Here is a 20,190-nt window from a genome sequence, read left to right on the forward strand (position 1 = left end):
GAATTCAAATTCAACTGAAGTGGGTAATTTTCACCATCCTCAGCAAATTCAGTGTCACAAGTCTATCGGTACTGATTTTAACATATTTATGCTCTCAGAATACACAGTCTGCTTTAAAGAATCTAGTTAATCTGATGTATTCTATCACCTGTTAACTCTTTTTTTCCCATCAAATACATATTTCTTTTCTTTCACACCTATTATTTAACACAACATACTGCTGTTCTGTTGTGAAACACTTTTGGATAAACTTTGGCTGATGTGAGAGGCAGCCTTTGTTTTCTATTACTGCTTTGTTTTTTTAAAAGGAAAATCAGTTCCCTGAATTTTGGGTGAGTTACAGTGAAAATGGTAACCTTAATAAAGTTAAGGAGTAGGAGAATGGAGATGAGGCATAGGAGAAGATACAAGGGATGAAGCATGAATTGAGGCTTACACTAATGCTTTATTTTCAGACTAGTGTAAGCCAGTACTGGTGTTAAAAGCAGCAGCCTCTTCCCCTTCCTTACACGGATCTGTCCTGGGCCGCCACAAGTATTTGTATAACTACATGATGAACTGGACTAGGAAACTGATATAAAGAAGGTATTTTTCAACCAGGTCGTCCCCTGATCCTGCTCACTATGCACCAACAACAACTGTGCTAGCACAAGGGAGAGGACAGTACAGGAAAAAGAAGAGTTAAGAGGAAGTTTTTTTATTAAGGTAGTCTGGCAGCTAAAAAGTTTGGATGTTCACTGAACTGTAGCCTAAAAATCCGCCAAGAAAATGTCTCTTGCTATTTAATTCTGATGTCTATACGCAGCAAATTGGGACTTACTACATGTTCTGTAAATATGTAGGACAGCTCTAATGATATTTGGCTCCATCATAATTTTCTCCCCCTACTGGAAATAGCCTGCAAGGTACTGTGATAATTTGCACTCTCAATATACTTCTGAAAAAAAAACGATTTAGAAATTAACTATAGGATTGATAAAGTAATAGTAAACCATCTAATTTTAAGGGTATACGGAGTGCCAAACATGCTAAACACATGCTCACATTCTCTTTCAGGATTTACTCCTAAGCAGTTTCAATCAAACGTAGTTTTTGAAACTGTTAAGGGCATTACTTGTAATTTCCATGTCTGTTGAGTTTTTTCCCCTCATAATTAAATTTGCCCAACAAAATACTTAGTCTTGCAGCAGTGGCAGTTATTCTTAAGAAAAGTGTGGCTTGAATAGCTTGTAAGCTTGAATAGCTTTCTAACTACACAACAGATTATGCGTTAGGACTGAAGTCTCCAAAGACAGAAAGATATCAAACTTAGCATATGCAACTTTTCAGAAGTTGTTACAAATCCTTCAGAGCACAGTAAGTAGTCAGATTCAAGTATTCAATGAAGACATGCTAAGGTTCCAACTTTCACATCTCAAAGTTCTTTAAAAAGAGGTATATCTATGTATTTTAAGATGTAATAAATTTACTGATAAAAGGTTTTGTTTTGGAAAATTGCATAACTTGCCTATAAGCAGTAGTCTATAAATCTAATAAAAAAATTTTAATCACAGCATCAAACATTTCTGTGAATCACTTCATGTCTCATAAGCAATATCGAAAAAGTAAAGTTTTATAGGGAACAGAAAAGATGAGACTAGAAAAAACAAGTAAAAAGCTTGCATACGCTATGCTAAACAGTTAAAAAAAAGTCAAAAAAGTTATGGTAGATGCCAGTTTTTCAAGTGGAAGGAATAAAGAGCAACAAGGTATAAAGGTAGCTTAAATAAAGCACAAGAAGCTTGAACACAATATAAAATCAAATCAGCAACCAACGCAAGGACTCAGAGCCAGCTGAATGGGATGTATGCAGATGGTTTGTGCTTACGGTGTTCTGAAATCCTACTGACTGTCCGTGATTGTTAGTACTATTCACAGGTTCCTGATTATTTGCAACTGATTCAGGGATAATCGTTGGATTAAGTACAGCCTTCTTTTCTTTCAGATTAAGAACAAGTCCAAGCTCCGGTAATGGTAAACAAGAAGGTCTGCTGAGGCCAAAAAGTGTGAAATAGAGGTCCACAGCACCACATCGTAATCTCCAGTCATGTGAAGTTCCTAAAGTCCAAAAGAAATTATTATTAATACAGAAATACAATCTTGTTCTCCCCAACAAATAAGACAGTTTAAGTGATCTGGATTCACCACGGTACAATATTTTCTGTGCTTAAGATACACTTCCCTCATTATTCCTACCCTTTACTCATTCATACTCACCTGCCACATCCAGTTTAAAAGGAAGGCTTTAAGTTGTTTGGCTTGTAAACTGGACATGTTTAATAGAACAAAACTTGGAAACTAAGTGCTATAATAACATAATGAAAAATAAAAGGAAAACAATGACACCCATATGCTTTTATTTTTAAAGTTCCACTGTAATTTTTACTATCTGACAATTAAACAGAACATTTTGTTACCAAATTGGCTTCCCGTATCAGTGGATTTGGTCACACTTGCCCATATATTCCTTGAATTATAGTAGGAGCCTTCAGCATGACTGAGTTCTGTACTCTCTGGAAACCTCACTGATGGAGAACACAAACCAGCAATGTATAAACATGCTTTTTGATGTCACATACTTCACTGGACACTCAATACTTTAATTTGTATTCATACTGGAGATATGCATTCTTACTGCACAAAACAAAGCTTCATTGATTTTATTTTTCACTGCAAACTGTGTGCTGCTTTTGTATCTTCATACACAAATTGTCAAAGCACGTTTGGCACCAATCACAACAGAAAGACATCTAACATCTGGTGCAGCGCTGCAAATACAGTGATTCTGGTGTTAACTCAGCCCAGCTCTTGACCGATTGCAAGTTTATTGAACATATTGTTCCACAGCAGGAATAGAACTATATCTGGTAAACAAGACTCAGATGTGCCAACTGCCATGCTAATGTGGCTGTGCAAGACTTAGCACAAAATAAAATTACAAGATCTATCCCTGTAAATACTAAGTTTCATGGGGCTAAATAGTGTTTTGAGTAAGCTTAGCTGTACGTACACTTACCTAGTTACAACTGAAAGGGATATCAATATTAATCTGAGTATTTCTAACATTAAAATACCACCCAAGAGAATGACACATTCACAAATACTAATTTTAAAACTAGTCTAATATTTTAACAATAAATAATTTACTCAACTTCTTAAACTAGTGCATCTTAAAATGACATGATGAATTCCCATTCAGTATCTCTCTCCTTTTCCAGTGGAGCAGCTAAGCTTAAATACAATTGGTTGCTGAATTCCTCTGCAATCTTTGGAACTTGTGAGCATTATCACTTTAATGCAGATTAACACAGAAGAAAAGAAAAAAGATTACATTTATCAATCAGAGTCTGTTTTCTGTTGCATGTGCCTATAGCAAAAGAAAGCAACTCATGATTCTAGAAAATCAGAAAACCTGGCTACTAACTTGTCTCACGGTAACAAACATTTTCTCAAGGCACCCTGGAATGCTACAGTTATTCCTTACAGAAAATAAATTGAAACATTATGTCACCTCGATACATGGAAATTTAAGTACTTAAAGCCCCATGAATCATAATAAAAATGTATACCCTATTTGTAACTTGCAAAAAGAGGTAATGGTTGTAAGTAACACTGCACACACTCTTCTCTCAAGAAAAACGAAAAACAAACTCTCTGATGGGAACATCAAAATTGTTTATTTTCTGTGCCTGACACTTGGCAAATGCTACCAAACTGAACTACTAGTAGTCTCCCCACTTCAGCCCCTGGAGTGTAGCTGTAAACTTTTAAACACTAAAAATAATGATACACAGAGAAGAGACAGCCTTCAATGACCTAAAAAAGCTATATAAACGTTTATATGTAATCAATGTAGTAATGTGCCAGATGTTAAAGGGCAGTTTGTCAGGACTGGATAAAACTGCTTCAGTAATGAAAAACAGGTCAATGGTAAAGATGCAAGCCCTTCTCTCATTAGGATCTTTCCTAATCACAGAAGGCAAATTGAGTCTTAGGTTTATAATACACTTCTAAAAATCTCATTTAAATTATCTATTCAACTGTTATCCTCTCATATTCTCTCAGAGTTTAGTAAAAGAGGACAACGAGAGACTATCTAATCTAAAGCAAACTATAAAGAAAAGGTAACACAGACACCATCATTTGAGGAAACATTTGCTTTGAATGTCTGGGTCAAAGAATCATTCTGTGCCGAAGTACATCAAAGCACACTACAGTAGCAGGCTAATGAAAGACAAGGTTTGATACCCTGTGTCACTGAGAAAGTTCTGCAGGTACACACGTGGCATTGAATTTCTGAGACTGCATTTTCAATTTCTAACAATCGAAAGTAAGAGAGCTCTTATTCTGAAGCAAGTCTTTAACACTGATTTAAAAAAAAATTACAATAAAAAAACCCCAACAAACAACAAAAAAATCCCAAACCAACCTGAATTCATCAGTTTCCAAAGTTGATCTACCAAAGCTTCGTTACATAAAGGGGACTCCATGTTCTTCGTAAAAGGTGGATTCTTAGTCAACATATCCAGAATTTTATGCCTGAAAAAGAAATAGAAAAGATGATCTTTATTAAATCCAAATGAATACACTATAAATACAAAGTCTGTTCAGTTTGCAATATTCTTACAAACTTATTCAAATACAGGATTTCTTCCAAAATTTTAATCAATGTTTTATGCTGTTAGCTCTTCCTTCTGTCCACAATAAGCATAGACACAGATTTACCATCAGCAAAATAACTTGAAGATAAAATGTAAAGTGCACAGCAGCAGGTTGTTATTAGACATAATTTTTAATAGTTAGGTACAAAATTGTAAGCTACGTTATGCTCTTCTGTTTAGTGTGCAAAAAAAGATTGTTACTAACTTGATAATTACAAAGAAGGCACAACATTGGCAAACAAACTCCTTACATAGTGACACCAAAGAATTTTAAAATAACTTTAAATGTCTATGACTGATACAAAATGACAGGACCAAAACCGGTGACTTGCACATCCTTCTGGAAAGGAACACTGTTACATTTGTGTATAAAATTTCTGCACTTACCATGTTTGCTTACAATATTTACATACTGAGCTAAAAGTCCATACATTTTTCCCCACTTTCTTTCTTTAAATTTGGCCTTGAAAACATTTTGTGAATGAGAATATTTATTTGTTCCATTACTTAATTATTTTAACTATTTTCCCTGCATAGCCAGCCTTCCCCTTGCTGTCTTGCACATTTGGGAAAAGAAAACTCTTACAGATTTTTTTTTTCTTTTCTTTTAGAAGAGGTTTACATATAGCACTCAATACAAAATTTAAACTCAGCCTTAAAAAGACACAAATCAAATTAAATCTCCTTCTTAGACTGAAGCTAAACTTCCTCTAGCGAGTCTAACTGTATCTACTTTTATTAACAAGAATGACAGAAATACAATAGAGAACAATCTTGCAGCTACAACCTTTGTAAGAAATCATCTATAAAGAGTAAAAGTAACCTTTGAAACTCAGTATTTTAATGTAAGAAGAAAGTGTTAGGGGAAAACAATTATTATGAACCTCAGCATTTAAGGGTTTATAAAGAACGCCCTAAAATATCCAGTCATTCATTGGTGAAAATAAAGTTGAAACAGGCAATACCAGAAATTACGCCATATTTCCACGTTATCCTTTCACCCCATCTACAGTCTAACAATTGCTTTACACTCCTTGCTGACAAAACATTGTGTGAACTGTCTCAACCTTTGTCTTTTCTAAATATTACAAAGACTTTTTGCCATATGCAACATCAGATTTATATACTTTACTTATGACCAGGAAATTACTTCTAACTTCAGACTTCCACCACAGGGGTAGAACATAAAAGACAAAAATGATATAACGGAGAATAAGAACAGAGTACATTAATTTTTGAGATGTGCACTGTTGAAACATCAAAACACATTTCAATTTATATAAAGTAACAAGCAGAAAAAAAAAACAATTTTGTGAAGAAGTATTAAGCAGTTAAGCATTTGATCTATTCTAGTGATTCCAAGCCAAAAATTTACTTAGTTCCAGCATTAGTAAAAATACCGGCTCTTTATTAACTCACTAACCTTATGTAGGGTACAGGATCATTCTGAACCATAGTAAGCAGCCACTGTAGTTCTTCATAGCTCCTATCAACTGCAAAGAAAAATAAAATAAAATGCCTATAAATATACATAAACTGGAAGGATTTTGATCAGGACCATTACAAGTTCCTGAATCAGCTTGAATCACTGCAACTAGAGTAATTTAATTAATTATATTGCAAATTCAAAGTAAAAGGTGATTTACTTTACACTGAAATAGAAACGTGCACAAAAATCCTTTGTGCCTCAATTGTTCATTAACCACCTACTTGACTATTAGCAGGTAACTGTCACTCATGAGCATTGATTGGGAAGATCACAGAGTAAATGATCACCTTGATATTGTGTGCTTCCTAAAATGAATGTATTCAAATATCCTCTCAACAATCACAATTATATTTTTTTATAGGGAATAGAGAAGATAATCTTTCACAGATAGCTGTATGTGGGAATTGTATTATCTATACACAGGACAGAAAGAAGAAGATTACAGGAACTGCAAGCATACTCCTCTCAGTATACTGCCTTCCTTAGTTTTTTTCATCAGTACACTTTACAATTAAAATGTATTTTGAAACTTAGCAGCACACGCTTCTAGAAAATTGCTGCCTGAAATTGTTGGAAACAAAATCAGCTCGTTAGTTTAAAATTTAAGTTACATTAACAAAATTCCTTTGATTGTCAGAGTAACATTGTAAAATAGGAAACAACGCAGGATATCATCACTGATTACAGGAAAAAAATCAAAGAATTTTTATATAATCTTTTCTTCAGGTGCATAATTGTAAGATTTTACAGCAGTATGCTCTTCTCATTTTCTTAAAACAATGAAGAGCTTGCTTAGGCTTTTGCTTTACTTCAGAATTTGGGGTGTACTAATCATTCCTGTATGGACAGCTCCAAAAACATTTCTGTTGCTTTCCATTTTGTGGTCCTAGCAATGTATTCCTTTCTTCCCCTGCAGCGCCTACTGTATTTTCAGTTCTAAACACCTCAGTTCAACTTTCCTTCCTGATCTCAGGTCAGTTGTCCATCAACAATTTTTAAATATAACTTTTTTACTCCAATCAATTTTAATACCTATTATTCCCTTGTTATTTCACTAGGGTAAATTGCTTTTAAAGGAAGAAGCAATCATTTAAATTATACTATAAGAATTAGCACTTCAGTTCTATTAGAAGTTCGTTAAATACTTTGACAACTAGAAAATAATATCTCTTCCTCTGTTGGGAGGAAGCAGCCAAACAATTAAAAACTACATTATAGTATTGCTTAGAAGATGGCTGAAGAGTCTTTTGCAGGCCACTTGCAAGTCAGCTGTGCTCTTCCTGCAATCCAACCAGAACAGAACTGGTTATACTGGTGAGGCACTGAACTGGGCTGATAAGCCCTGTTTAGAGGCAGGATGTATCAGTTCACATTCTATACCATTTCTACCATGGCTACACAGTTCTGGATGACGCCAGAGCGTATTTGTACCCATACAGACCAAAACTGCAATCTCAGATTTGCCTTAAAAGTTGGAGAAATCTTTGAAAAGCTATGCCTAGGACATACTTTTAAGGGATTAGTGACTGCCTGTGCTCAACTCCATGCACAGCTGCTTTTCCTGGCAGCTACCTTGCTTGGGATAGAAGGCAGCTAGAACACTGCATACAAAAGTTGTTTTGCATGAAAGAAAAATAATATTGTATAACCATGTAGCAAAGACTCACAACATGGCGAACATATTACGTCACAATCATAAGCAATCTGCAATTATTTCAACTGCTAACAAAAGGGATTTTAAAAAGACTTTTGATTAGAAAATGAGAAGTCTAGAAGATGAATCCTTTAGAGGCGAATAGTACTGGATAATAGAACCAAGAAACACTTACTTTTGTGGTTAAAAAAAGTATTTTTTGCTTCTTAAACTTATTTGTGTTTGAAATAAAGTAAGCCTTCCCTGCTATTTGCCTTATAGTGTAAACTAGGCCTGCTAGACTTCCAAAGCTTTGCTACTAAGGCATTTAACCTGCTCTTCAAATTTATATAGCAACTATGAAACATTTTGGGGAGCAATGACAAATTAAACCTGACTTTGGGCAGAACAAATCTTGTTAGCCAGAAAAATCATAGACTCACACAATAGCCCAGATTGGAAGGGACCTCAAAAGACCATCCATTCCAAGTTTTTGTGGGAAAGGGAGACTAGATGAGATTATCTAGCACCCTGTCCAATTGCATCTTGAAAATCCTCAGTGATGGCGACTCCACCATGTCCCTGGGGAGGCTGTTCCAATGACTGATTGTTCTCACTGTAAATAATTTATTTCTTCTATCAAGATGAAACCTCTCCTGATGCAACTAGTACCTATTGTCCCTTGTCCTCGCCATGGGGCTACTTGAGAAGATAGAGCCTCCATCCTCTTTGTAGCTGCCCTTTAAATACCAGAGTATTGTGATGAGGTCCCCCCAAGCCTTCACTTCTCCAGGGAGAAAAGACCTAAGTCCTTCAGTCTTCCCTCACAGGGCAGGTTCTCCAGCCCTCTGATCAACTTTGCGGCCCTCCTTTGAGCCCTCTCCAGTCTGCCCACTTTTTTCTTGAATTGCAGAGGCCAGAATACATAGTATTCCAATAGTATTCCAGGTGCAGCCCGACACACACTGAGTAGAGTGGGATGATTGTGTCTCTCTCTCTGCTAGCAATGCTCCTGCGGATGCAGCCCAGATTTCGATTTGCCTTTGTTGCTGCATGGTCAGCTTGTCCACCTGGACCCTCAGGTCCCTTTCAGCAGTGCTGCTCCCCAGCCCCACAGCTCCTAGCCAGTACTGGCCGTTTTGGTTTTGTTGTCCCAGATGCAGGACCCTGGCACTTGTCTTTATTGAACTTCATACAGTTTTTGCTTGCCCACTCTTCCATCCTGTCCAGGTCTCCCTGTAAGATGGCTCTCCCTTCTGACATATCCACCTCACCGCACAGTTTAGTGTCTTCAGCAAACTTGGTGAGGCTGCTTTCAACAGACAATTTGTCCAGATAATTTATGCAGATGTTTCCTGGGGGACCCCACTTACAACAGGCTGCCAGCCTGAATAAAAAAACATTTCCTACCCATGTCACAGACCACCCATCCTGTCTGTATCTTGCCAGTTTGTCTAGGAGGCGGCTATGGGAAAAGAAAGATGTGCAGAATTTCATACTTCCGGTGGTCATAAAAACAAGTGATTGCTTTCTGAAGTAAAAATCCTCTTGAAATTTTTTCAGATTACAAGAGATGGTATATCAGTTCTCAATTACAGCAGAGCATCTCTGAGACCCTAAACTTTGAAATTCATGAGATTAGCTAATCATGAATATTTATTTACAAGTTTGTTGTTACTTCTTATAAATATGCAACTTTGTTGTATACATATAACTATCAGAAGCTAACTTTAAAAAGTTAATAAAGTCTGTTCCCTTCAAGCAAGTTTAGATCAACTGTCCAAGTCCTTATATGCTGCCTCAAGCATTTTACAGTTACCGTGCCTCAAAAAAAGCCTTACTATTAACAGCAAAGAAAACAACTTATTCAGTTCCATGAAGAAATGATTTCTTTTAAAGTAACTTAAAAAAGGCAGTGCTATTCCTACCCTGAGAGCTGATAGAAAAACATGGGAGTTCCACACTGCCCCAGAAAATACAGACTTTCCTTTTTATGGAAATTACAAAATCTGCAGCTTCCTTTACAAGAACTGTGAAAAAGCCAGTTTTGGCACAAGCAACAGGCATTTGATAGCTGCTGATTTACATCCAGTATGAACTGGAAACCAGGTAACTAGGAACAACTAGAATCAGACCTCTTGGCAATAGACGGCCAATCATTTGGCCTTCCAAATCCAGGTTTAGGGATCTGTGAGACAAATGCTGCGAACTTCTATATGGGTAGCTGAAGAAGTCAGCACACTGAGCTTCCGGATTTACCCCTTTACCCAAAACTTACCAGTCTTACAGCAGGATGAGAAGCTAATGTGTTCAGTGCTGGAAGGTTGTATTTGAGAAATGATACTGATGACCAGTTAGGAAGTAGGCTGTGTTGTGAACTGTAGTGACTTATAGCAAATAGATATTTGCATCTGCTACCTCTGCATCAGAGGAAAAAGCTGTTGGCAAGGGGCAAGGCAGTTAGGTACAGTAATAACCTAATCCATAATTTCCAGATCTCATAGTGAGCTCAGTCAAAAATCACATTCAGCTCAATCACTGATTTCTTCAAGTAATCTTTCTACTACTTTTTACCATTCAAGTTTTACTTTCCAGTAGAGTATTTCCAGCAACTTAAACTATCTTGGTTATACAGCAACCCATTTCATCAGCTGTTTCAAAGATGTACTATATTACTTTGCAGTACAAACACTTTCTTATCAAAGTCAGTTATTACTATAAAAGGTCAAGAATTTAATGAGAAAACATTATTTCTATCAGTTTGTCTTTCCAAAGGGTGGGATGAATTAGTGAGGAGATTATTCTAAAGGAAGCGGGCTGATGAGTAAGCTTTCCATTCTCCGGCAAATCCTTCCACTAACACTCTATGAAGGGAGGAACAAAGCAAGCAGCCTAGCAGAGAGAGAGATGCACAGCACCAGTGGAGTTCTGAGTTCTAGCTGGGTATCACTCACAGAGTCACCAAGTGGTACATGTGCAGCAAGTTATGGATCCAGAATAACTGGTGAATTACAAGACAGAGGACTGAGCCCGAGAGTGACACTCAGTGCACAGCCTCCCTTAAAGTTGTTATTTTTTCTGTATGACAGTCTCGTTTCAGTCTGTAAGCATACATCTAAATTCTGCCAGATGCATTCACTCAAGGACTCCAATTGCCTTAAAACTTCCCACTGCCTATCTAGTTTGAGAAGTCTTTGGACAGAATGATAGCAGCAAGACCAAAGTAATAAAGCCCTTCGAAAAAAGAGAAAACAATTATTCATGCAAAAAGCAAAGGAAACTCTCCATTACCCCGAATATGAAAACATGAAATTTGAGGCAGCATAATTAGAAGTCTAGCATCACCAATCTGCTCACAGAGGAAGAATTGAAGGATTTGGCCACTTTGATAGGGATAACCTTTCAAACACAAGATCGTCACAAATCTGCTGAACAGAGAATGACTAACCCAAATAAATAACCAGGCCAATGTAGTACTAAATTAATTTTATAAAATGCAAATCATTAAAGCTAGAATTTCTAACTGCCTCTAGAAAATCTGTCAGGATTGAATTTCAACTTCAAATGGCATTTAAGAAAGCTACCCAGTATTTTTTTCAAGGACCTGCAACAGTCAACTAAGATAAAGACAATATTAAAAGAATGGAAAGATCTCACAGACATAACCTATGTATAAGGAATGGCAAAGCAGATTATTTTAAGGATTATTGGTTGATTCTGTGTTTCCAAAATTTATAACCATAAGATGCATGCAAAAAGCAAAATAAAGAGATTAGCAAGAAGGTAAAGCAAAACCAAGAACTTTGACTGGCGATTACGGCTGAACACTACTGAATCAAAATCACTGAAAAAGAAGTGTTAAAAAGAAATTACCAAAACCCCTTAACACTACTCATTGTGCTGTCTAGTCATTATTTCAAAACTTAGGTATCTGATTCAATTTGCAAGACAAACAAGCAAACAAAAAACCACCCCTGGGTTTACTGTGATAGGAGAAGCAGTTTCAGGTGGGTCTGATGGATCTCCCAAAAGATACATGAGAAAAACACTGAGTATGATGAGGCTGCATTAACTCTGAAACTCTGAAACTCAGAAACAACGCTGACCACATCTTTGTAAAACTTGCATTCTCTAGGACAAAGCATTAATAGAAATCTCAGGTTCTTATCAATACATCTGCCATCACACAAGCTCTTCTGGTGGACACTATTTCAACCTAGTATTAATAAGGTAAGTATTACATTTTTCTACTATATCACAAGTGTTACAAAGTGTCAAAATACTTGAAAAAAGTACCTTTTGTGTAATCAACAACAGCCTCCAATGCTGCTATTCGGACATCTACGAAGTGCCCATATTCTGCATATGACTTGAAAAGAGAAGGATCACTTGGGACATGACCATTCTTCTGAAGCACTCGAATAGCTTTTAAACAGCTAGATGAGGTAGAAAGAGGAAATTTACATTAGGTTTACGGATGCCAGCCAAGAAGAATAAAACTACTTTTTTCAAAACCAAGTACTGCAATTTTTCTAGAATTATATTGTCCAAATCAACGTGTTACAATTACTTTCACAGCATTAACACATAGCTCTCATTAACTCTGAATTAGGCAGAAACACAAACAGAATTCCCCACCATGTCAAATCCATTATTTGGTTTCAGTAAAACTGTACTAATTTACAGAGAAAACACAGCTCAGATTATGTTGTGCACTCTACAGATACTGCTACAAGGTTACCTTTTGCAAAACTTTCATCAATGCTCTTCTTAAAGAGGCACAAGCATGATCAACTCATGGCTGCTATTAAAAGTCTACATCGATAGAAATTAACGTTGAAAAATAAAGCAATCAAGACACACTTGCACTGTCAGCTTTTGGAAATTGGAAGGAATTTGACATTTAAGATTAAGACACACAAGCTAAAATCTCAAATACTAACTACAGAAAGGTACATAAAACCCCAAAAAGTAGCGTTAATCTGTCTGCTCTCTTCACATGTACAACAATTATTAAACCACACCTGACTGTAATGGTGTGCCTGTAACTGGGAAGAAGCTTCTCCATATTTAGGAATCGGGTAATTTCCTCAAGAATAAGTCGAACATCAGGATTTAAGTTATCCAATGTTCGAACTTCATTGTTCACGCTGACTGCGGGAGTTACAGAGTTGGCTAGGGCATCAATCAGCTCAGCACGATAGTAGTTGTCTGAAAACTAGATAAAAACAGCATTTAAACACAAGCAAATATAACAATATATATTCTTTAAAAGCTAAGAAATGTTCAAGCACTGTTACAGAACAAAACCTTAAAACAAAAAGCTAAACAGGAATAAATTTTTGCTGAAAATGAATTTAAGAGTGATTGAGCAAGCAGACATACTACAAACATTAGTCTTTGCTGTGTAATATGAGCATATTAATAGTAATATATCATTTTATAAAAAATGGAAAAATCAGGCACTGAAAATTTTCCAAATATGGAAAATAAAAGCCAGTATTTCTAAATGTGAGCATCTAAAACTACCTGTTTCTATATCCAGTACCAAGTTTACCGAGGTTAATGGGTGCTTAGCACCCCAGAAAATTGGGCAGTTTCTCTAGATAGCAATTTCACAAGCTTCTGAGGTGAACTAATGGATTCACTGCTGCTTAGTAAGGAAAATCTTGCTTCTTCATTCTTTCATTTTACCTGAGCTCACAGGTGCACCCCTTCCATTGCGCTGGCTGTTGCATTTGTTGGTCACGTTAATTTAGTAAGCAGCAAAATGTATAAAAATAAAACTTAAAAAGCAGAAAAAAAAGTACCAGACTTGAATATCAGTTAATTTAATCTAAACAAACCCAGTATCTCTCAGATCTGGCAGAAGATGGCAAATACATGTGTGGAAGGAACAAGTGGAAAAGTGAGGCAGGATCTCTCCTTTGGTGGTGGGGAGATGTTAGTACAACCATGTGGTGACATTCACCTGTCTAACTCTCTACCTCTCCACCCTCTATCATCCTCTTATTTCAGTATCTTGCAACAAATGTCTTGTTACTTTATGTGTTTCTACACACAAGAAAGTGAGGCTTCAGAGGCTTCAGATTTGTTCCACTTTGGATACTCAATTGGGAAGATTATGCTAGGCTCCTAGCAGTTGTAGACTTCTTCTGTAGATAGGGAGAGGGAATTTTGTACCATCTCAGGATCTTAAAGGTCTAATCATCCTTCAGAGGTGGTCTGTGTTGGAAGGAACTTTACATGACAACACTTCCAACTCAGATGCTTTAATATTAACCTGGGTTTCAGCTGATAATTAACTACATGAAGACAATCCAGTTCTGTGAGCTGGAGCTGACACTCAGAACCCAGAATCCCAGAGTCCTGCATATCATTAAAAAAAGATTATTTCCTTTCCTTGCTCTTTCAAACACTCTTCTCAAGGTGAAAAAAACCCCAACAAATCAGTGCTTAACTGTGCTTGCTACGTGTTAGCCTCATGTGCATTTTCGAATGAAAAAGAGTAAAGCAAGAAAAAGTATGTGTGCAAATGAAGACAGGCAGGTCCTCAGTAAGTCAACAAGCAGAAAGAGCTTTGAAATATCCAAGAAATGCTGCCATAGAAATGTCAGTTACAGAACATTCTGTAATAGTTACTGTTTATTTTAGTGTATCACCTTTTTATCAACTCTCCTAGTCAGATATTTACATTAGTGGCATAAAACAGCATACAGTGTATTAACTAAGACTTTTTTAACAAAATAGTGAAAGATTAAAATAAACACATTTTTTACCTTATTCTTCCTGTTATCGTTATACTTGATCAAATCCAAAATAAACATTAAAACTTCCTTAGGACAGAGGTTGTGAACATCCCTCAGAAGGGCCATGGCAACAGGCATAGTCTGTTTAATAGAATTAATACTTAAATCATTCATACATTAGTGAAATGATAGTTACACCCTAAAAAAAGCTACATCCTGAAAATGAGCAATTAACGATTTTACAAAAATCTCTGAAAAGTTGTATTTAAATGCTTTTTGAAAGTCATACCACATGCTATATAATTTTCAGATAAAATAAACTATGTAATTATTGCTCAATAATTAGTCATAGTGCAGATACATTTGAATAAACTGTATATCCAAGAAAAGACTCTCAAGTCAAGGCACTATCAAAAAGGCAACAAACGAAAAATAACAAAATAGATAAAGATGATGGAACTAATTGTGAGACAGACACTGAATTAGGGTGTTTTCATGTGAACATGATGCCTAAGCTTCCATTACCATTGAGAGGTATAGATCCAATACAGTCAGTGAAGCCTAAAGAATTATTAGCCAGACGGTTATTAGCCTGATTAGGTATTTATTTTAAAATGAGCTAAGAAGCTCTCTTTGGCTCCACTCACACGAATTTAGGACTCTTACTCTAGATCTATAAACTTGGGACATGGGATTAAAGGGAGGAAAGTTTAAGATCTAGTGGGAAAGAATGAACAATGACAAAAAGAGCAGAAAAATACAAAAGAAGGTCCAAGAAAAAGACGTGGGGAGAATGGTGAAGCATTTTCAGAGTAAGAAAACAAAATTTGAGTTTTCTCTGTAGTCAGGAATATGAAATCTGTGAAGTAAGAACTCAATCATCCAGTAATTATAAAGCAATTCTAGGGAGAAAACCATTGCCATTTATTCTGGTATCCACTGTACAACTTACAACTACAGGTCCCAGTAAAAAAACCTGCATTAACATCAAAATAAGCTGCAGCAATACATGATGTTGACAGTTAATAGAAACGAGGGAGCAAGCAGGATTATGCAGTGCCTTGAAGTGAAAAGCCAACCAATTTAAGGTAAGTTTTAAGAGATTTTATTTGCAGCATGGTATCATTGTCATTAATGAATAAAGACAGCTGCTGAATTCACCTAAAAGATAAAATTAGTAGCTTTGTTACTGTGCAATAAATTCTATGTAAGAGAGCTCACAAATATTCACAAGTAATTGTTATACATACTCCCTTCTTCTGAAGAAAATGCTAATTTAACATCAGCTACTCAGAAAAAAATGCTAAAATTTTGTTAACTGATTTTTAACTAAGATGGAACAAACAGATGCCATATAAGAAAGAACTAGTTATTTCAGATTTTTGTGAAGGGGAATAAAAGTAGGACTGTGCTATCCATGTTCCTGTAGTTGTCAACCGTATGATCATTTTTGTACTTTGAAATTTCTTTTAAAATGTTCAGTGAAAAAAATAAAATTTACCTTTTGAAGAAAGTAGCTTTGAAAATTCATGAAGTTGTTGGTCTTCACAATGTTTGGACAAGTCTTACAACAAAACATTCGGGTAAAGAGTGACTTCATGGCTGGTGGTCCTGTCCACGTACTTACCATGGAATTTGCAATCTGTATAATTAGGGGGGAAGGGAAATCATATTAACATCACCACTGCAAGTTTAGTTTGGCTGAAGAAAAATACACATTTCCGATAGTCAAAAAGGATAATTGCCAAGAACATCATGTCCTTCAAATAGATACATATTTTCATCAATGTATTATCTTATATTAGCTAAGTTTCTACTGCCATCCCCAATATATCTTCTCTACATTGAAGGTAAACCTTATGAAAATTGTTCCACTTAGAAGATGTCTGCAACTAATTATCTTTCCACGATAAACTTCTGTTCTTAATTATTTTCTCTTTTATATTTTAGATGAAAATTCTGTGCTTACTAAGCCAAGTTTTCTGACTCTACAGAAGCCAGTGATGGAAGAGGCTTTTGCAATACCAACTTCCCAAATTTACCCTGCCAGTAACCTCAGCCTAGACTTTAAGTAGGCCTCAGCCACCCTAAGACTAAAAGACCACCCCTAAAGTGAAAGGAAAGTCAGCTACCTCTAACTTTAATCTCAATTCACAAAGAGACCGTGCACTGAGACAATTTTATTGCTGCAGTCTGTTTTGGTGTAAGGCAGCAAGATTCCACAAAGACAAAACTGCTTTTGTGCCTTCCCAGCATCCTGGGTTTCAGACATTTGCTGTATGGAGCAGTGAAAGTCCACAGAGAAGAACACCTATGCCTGATGGTGGATTAAGCCTGATGACCGTTTGTGTGTGTGTATGTCTGTGTCTGGGTGTGTGTGGGTGTGTGTGTGTGTGTGTGTGCAAAAACAAATGGGGCCAATGCACCCTACAACATAGCAGGAGTTTCCATTGTCACAGGCACACCACAAACTAAGGAAAAATCTGTTTTCACACAGAAGAAAATGAATTTGATTATTTCCTTCTAAATTATTTAGCTTGTTTCAAAGGGTATTGCATATGCAATAAGAGGAAGAAAAGCAAGAGGCTATGTGAGGACGGGTAGCAATCCATTTCACCATTGCTCTTGCATAAGATGGGTCCATTATTACTGAAAACCACTTTCCCGCTAAGTCAGGCTTCAAAGGAAAGTCAAAGAGAGAGAAAATACTGCGGGGTCAGACTAGATGTCCCCTCTGTGACAACTGAAGTCTTCGAACTAAAGATGCAGATGTAGCTTCTTCTGTAAGCTACACAACGACTCTTCCTGCAGAGGACGCTTAATCCCAACGACTGTTTGGAAACCACCATGATGAACTTAAAACTGCAAATGTGAAATTTATGTAGCAGTGTAAAATAAAACCCAACCCCCAAAATATTATCAAAGTTACTATATTTACAAGATATTCACTATTTCATTACAATTGGGGTGTAAGTTTTTAAATATTATTTAGGTTCCACTTATTTTAAGCATTTCATTTTGCAAAGTCTATAGATGAACAACAGTATTTTCAAATTAAATCAATAGAAGTTAAATCACCATCTTTTCAGTATTATTAGGTCTTCTAATGTGTTCTGACTCATCTGAATTTCTCTGTAAATACTGTCAGAATCCAAGTTTTCCTTATTCTACTGATAAGCTACACACTCTGAATTAAATGTATTTGCACATTCCCCATACCATAACGCAAGTAGCATCCCTCACATTATTTCTACTTAACAAGATGGCAGGTACACTCTATTTCTGCATCCTTCGATTCTGTACAGCATAAAAAACTGGCCTAAGATGTAACTGTCATGCACAGCTGTGAAACTCCTCGGTGTTTGGGGAGGGCGTTTATGTTGCTGCTGTTACTTTTTTAAACCGTATCGCACATCACCAACACTGCAATGGGTCTGAACAGGAAAATAAGCCTGCATACTCAAATACTTAATATTGTGACATTGTTTTCTCCTTTCTCTGTAACGTTATTTGTCATGAACTACTCAAAGTGTACTTATTTATCAATGAGGATTTAATATATTGCCTGGATAGTTTATGCCTGAGAGACTACAGTGCTGTTTTACAACAAAGTTTCATAATTGCATTACCACCTATCATTCCTCTGCATCAACATGAGTACACCAAGAATGTTTTACAATAATAACCACAATCCAGCCATAAATTGCAAATTAGCAAAAAAGAACCCTCCCCCTAACAAACATGAGGGACTTGGCTTTTTTTCAGTAAAGAATACAAATCCTGACTATTTACAGGTTGTGAAAATTAAATTGTGTTAATGACTACAGGAAATGATTCTTACTTAACACCCTGATGTTGGATCTAGTAATGGAGTACATTACACTTTCCTCCTCGGTAACTTACATAAACATATCTACAACTCTGTTCTGCCACGCTCCTTCAACGTGATTCAATATCACAGCCATACTTTTTGCTTAGCTTTATAATCTTTTTTCTTTAAGTCAACAACTTTATCTGTAGACCTGAGATTTTTCATACAATTATAACTGAGCAAAACTGGTTATGATTATCTGCAGCCCAATTGCCTGGGAATTCAAAGTAAAGACAGAAAAAACTATTGCATTTAAACATTGTAACAACTGCTCTTTTAATATTTACCTGTGGAATATACACTTTTAAATATTCCAAGTGAATTCATTATGAAACGTGCGTATTTTAAGTCAGCCACTGGCAATACCAATACTAGCACATGCACTGGCAGTATTACATCAGTGTTTCATAATAATAAAATACTTAGTCCCAAACATTTTTTGGAATTTGATTTTCAACCTCTGGCCAAAGAATTTATTTCTATATAGGTACTGAATTATTCTCAACAGGTACACCGCAGAAAGAAAACTATATGCCAATAATCTGGACTCTACAAATTGTCGATAAGTATGCCTTTATGTCCACAAAAGTATATCAACAACATGCCTTATCAGAAATTCTTGTTCTTCTGTGTTTCCACCCAGTCATTTTATAGGGTTCTCTATTTTTAATTCTTAATGCTAATTTTGCGTCTAAAAAAAAGAGTTCTTCCCTTTTCAAGGCAATTTAGCTTTTCAGTATGTAATTGCAGACCAACATGATGTTTCTTTTTTGCCCCTATTCAATCTGAAGCATTATAGGACAGCAATCCGAATTCACATTAAACAGACAGATGAATTTCAGCACTTCAGAGTTCTCAACAGACAAGCCAAGGAACTTCCCAGTAAAATAAAAAAAAATACATTTTGGCTCTGAAAAAAATTAAACAAAAGTCTTTTATTTCTGCTACTTAATGAAATCTGGAAAAATCCCTTGTGGTTTTCATGTCTGACATCTCAATTTTGACAATTATGAAAGCCTTCTGCAGTCTCCATTTACAGACTAAAATAATACAGCTTTCCTTTCAAATCTGTCATGTTAAAAATACTTGGCAAACACTTTTAAGAGGCTAAATATCAAGCCAGTTTAAGAACTGTGATGAGTTTTGACCCATTTTCAAACGTTTACGATGTCTAGCAGATTTCTTCCCTTACTCCCATCCACACAACCTCACCTTTGCAAGGCAGAAGCAGGCCAACATTCGCACTCGGTAGAAACATTGCTCCTGTTCTAGTATATCAGTGAGTGCAAGCCGTGATGCTGGAGTAGGGAACTTTTCCAATGCCAGAATGGCTTCTTCTTGTGCAACCACATCTCTCTCATATCGAAGCTGATACTGCCACATGAAATCAGATTGTTCAAATTCTACCTTCCTCAGTACTGACATATCAGGGTCTATTCTTATCCAGAGCAAAGGGGAATCAGCACTAAGACAGACATGAAAAACATTAATAGCTTACAACATTCAAGACTGTAGAAATTCAAATGATGTTCTAGCTTGTTATGAGTTATTTTTAAAGTATTTAAAGTCAAAGAACCATAAAAGAATCTAAATTAGAGGGGACTTTTGAAAGTCACCTGGCCCAATCTGGAACAGGCTGCCCAGAGAAACTGTTGAAGCCCCATCCCTGGAAGTGTTCAAGGCCAGGTTGGATGGGGCTTTGAGCAACCTGGTCTAGTGGAAGGTGCCCCTGCCCACGGCAAGGGAGT

The 20,190-nt window shown here is 36.2% G+C and overlaps 1 protein-coding gene across 1 annotated transcript in view; it reads right to left on the reverse strand.

Moving 5' to 3' along the window:
- TAF2 (TATA-box binding protein associated factor 2) overlaps positions 1-20,190 on the reverse strand; it is a 66,166-nt gene that overhangs the window by 13,434 nt on the left and 32,542 nt on the right. Inside the window, 8 exon segments of the mRNA XM_082479992.1 lie at positions 1,868-2,097; positions 4,469-4,578; positions 6,124-6,193; positions 12,119-12,258; positions 12,847-13,040; positions 14,602-14,712; positions 16,073-16,213; positions 19,655-19,907. Of these exon segments, the coding sequence (XP_082336118.1) occupies positions 1,868-2,097; positions 4,469-4,578; positions 6,124-6,193; positions 12,119-12,258; positions 12,847-13,040; positions 14,602-14,712; positions 16,073-16,213; positions 19,655-19,907 (1,249 nt within the window).

This window comes from Vanellus vanellus, assembly GCF_965231255.1.
Source record: "Vanellus vanellus genome assembly, chromosome: 2".
Lineage (NCBI taxonomy): Eukaryota > Metazoa > Chordata > Aves > Charadriiformes > Charadriidae > Vanellus > Vanellus vanellus.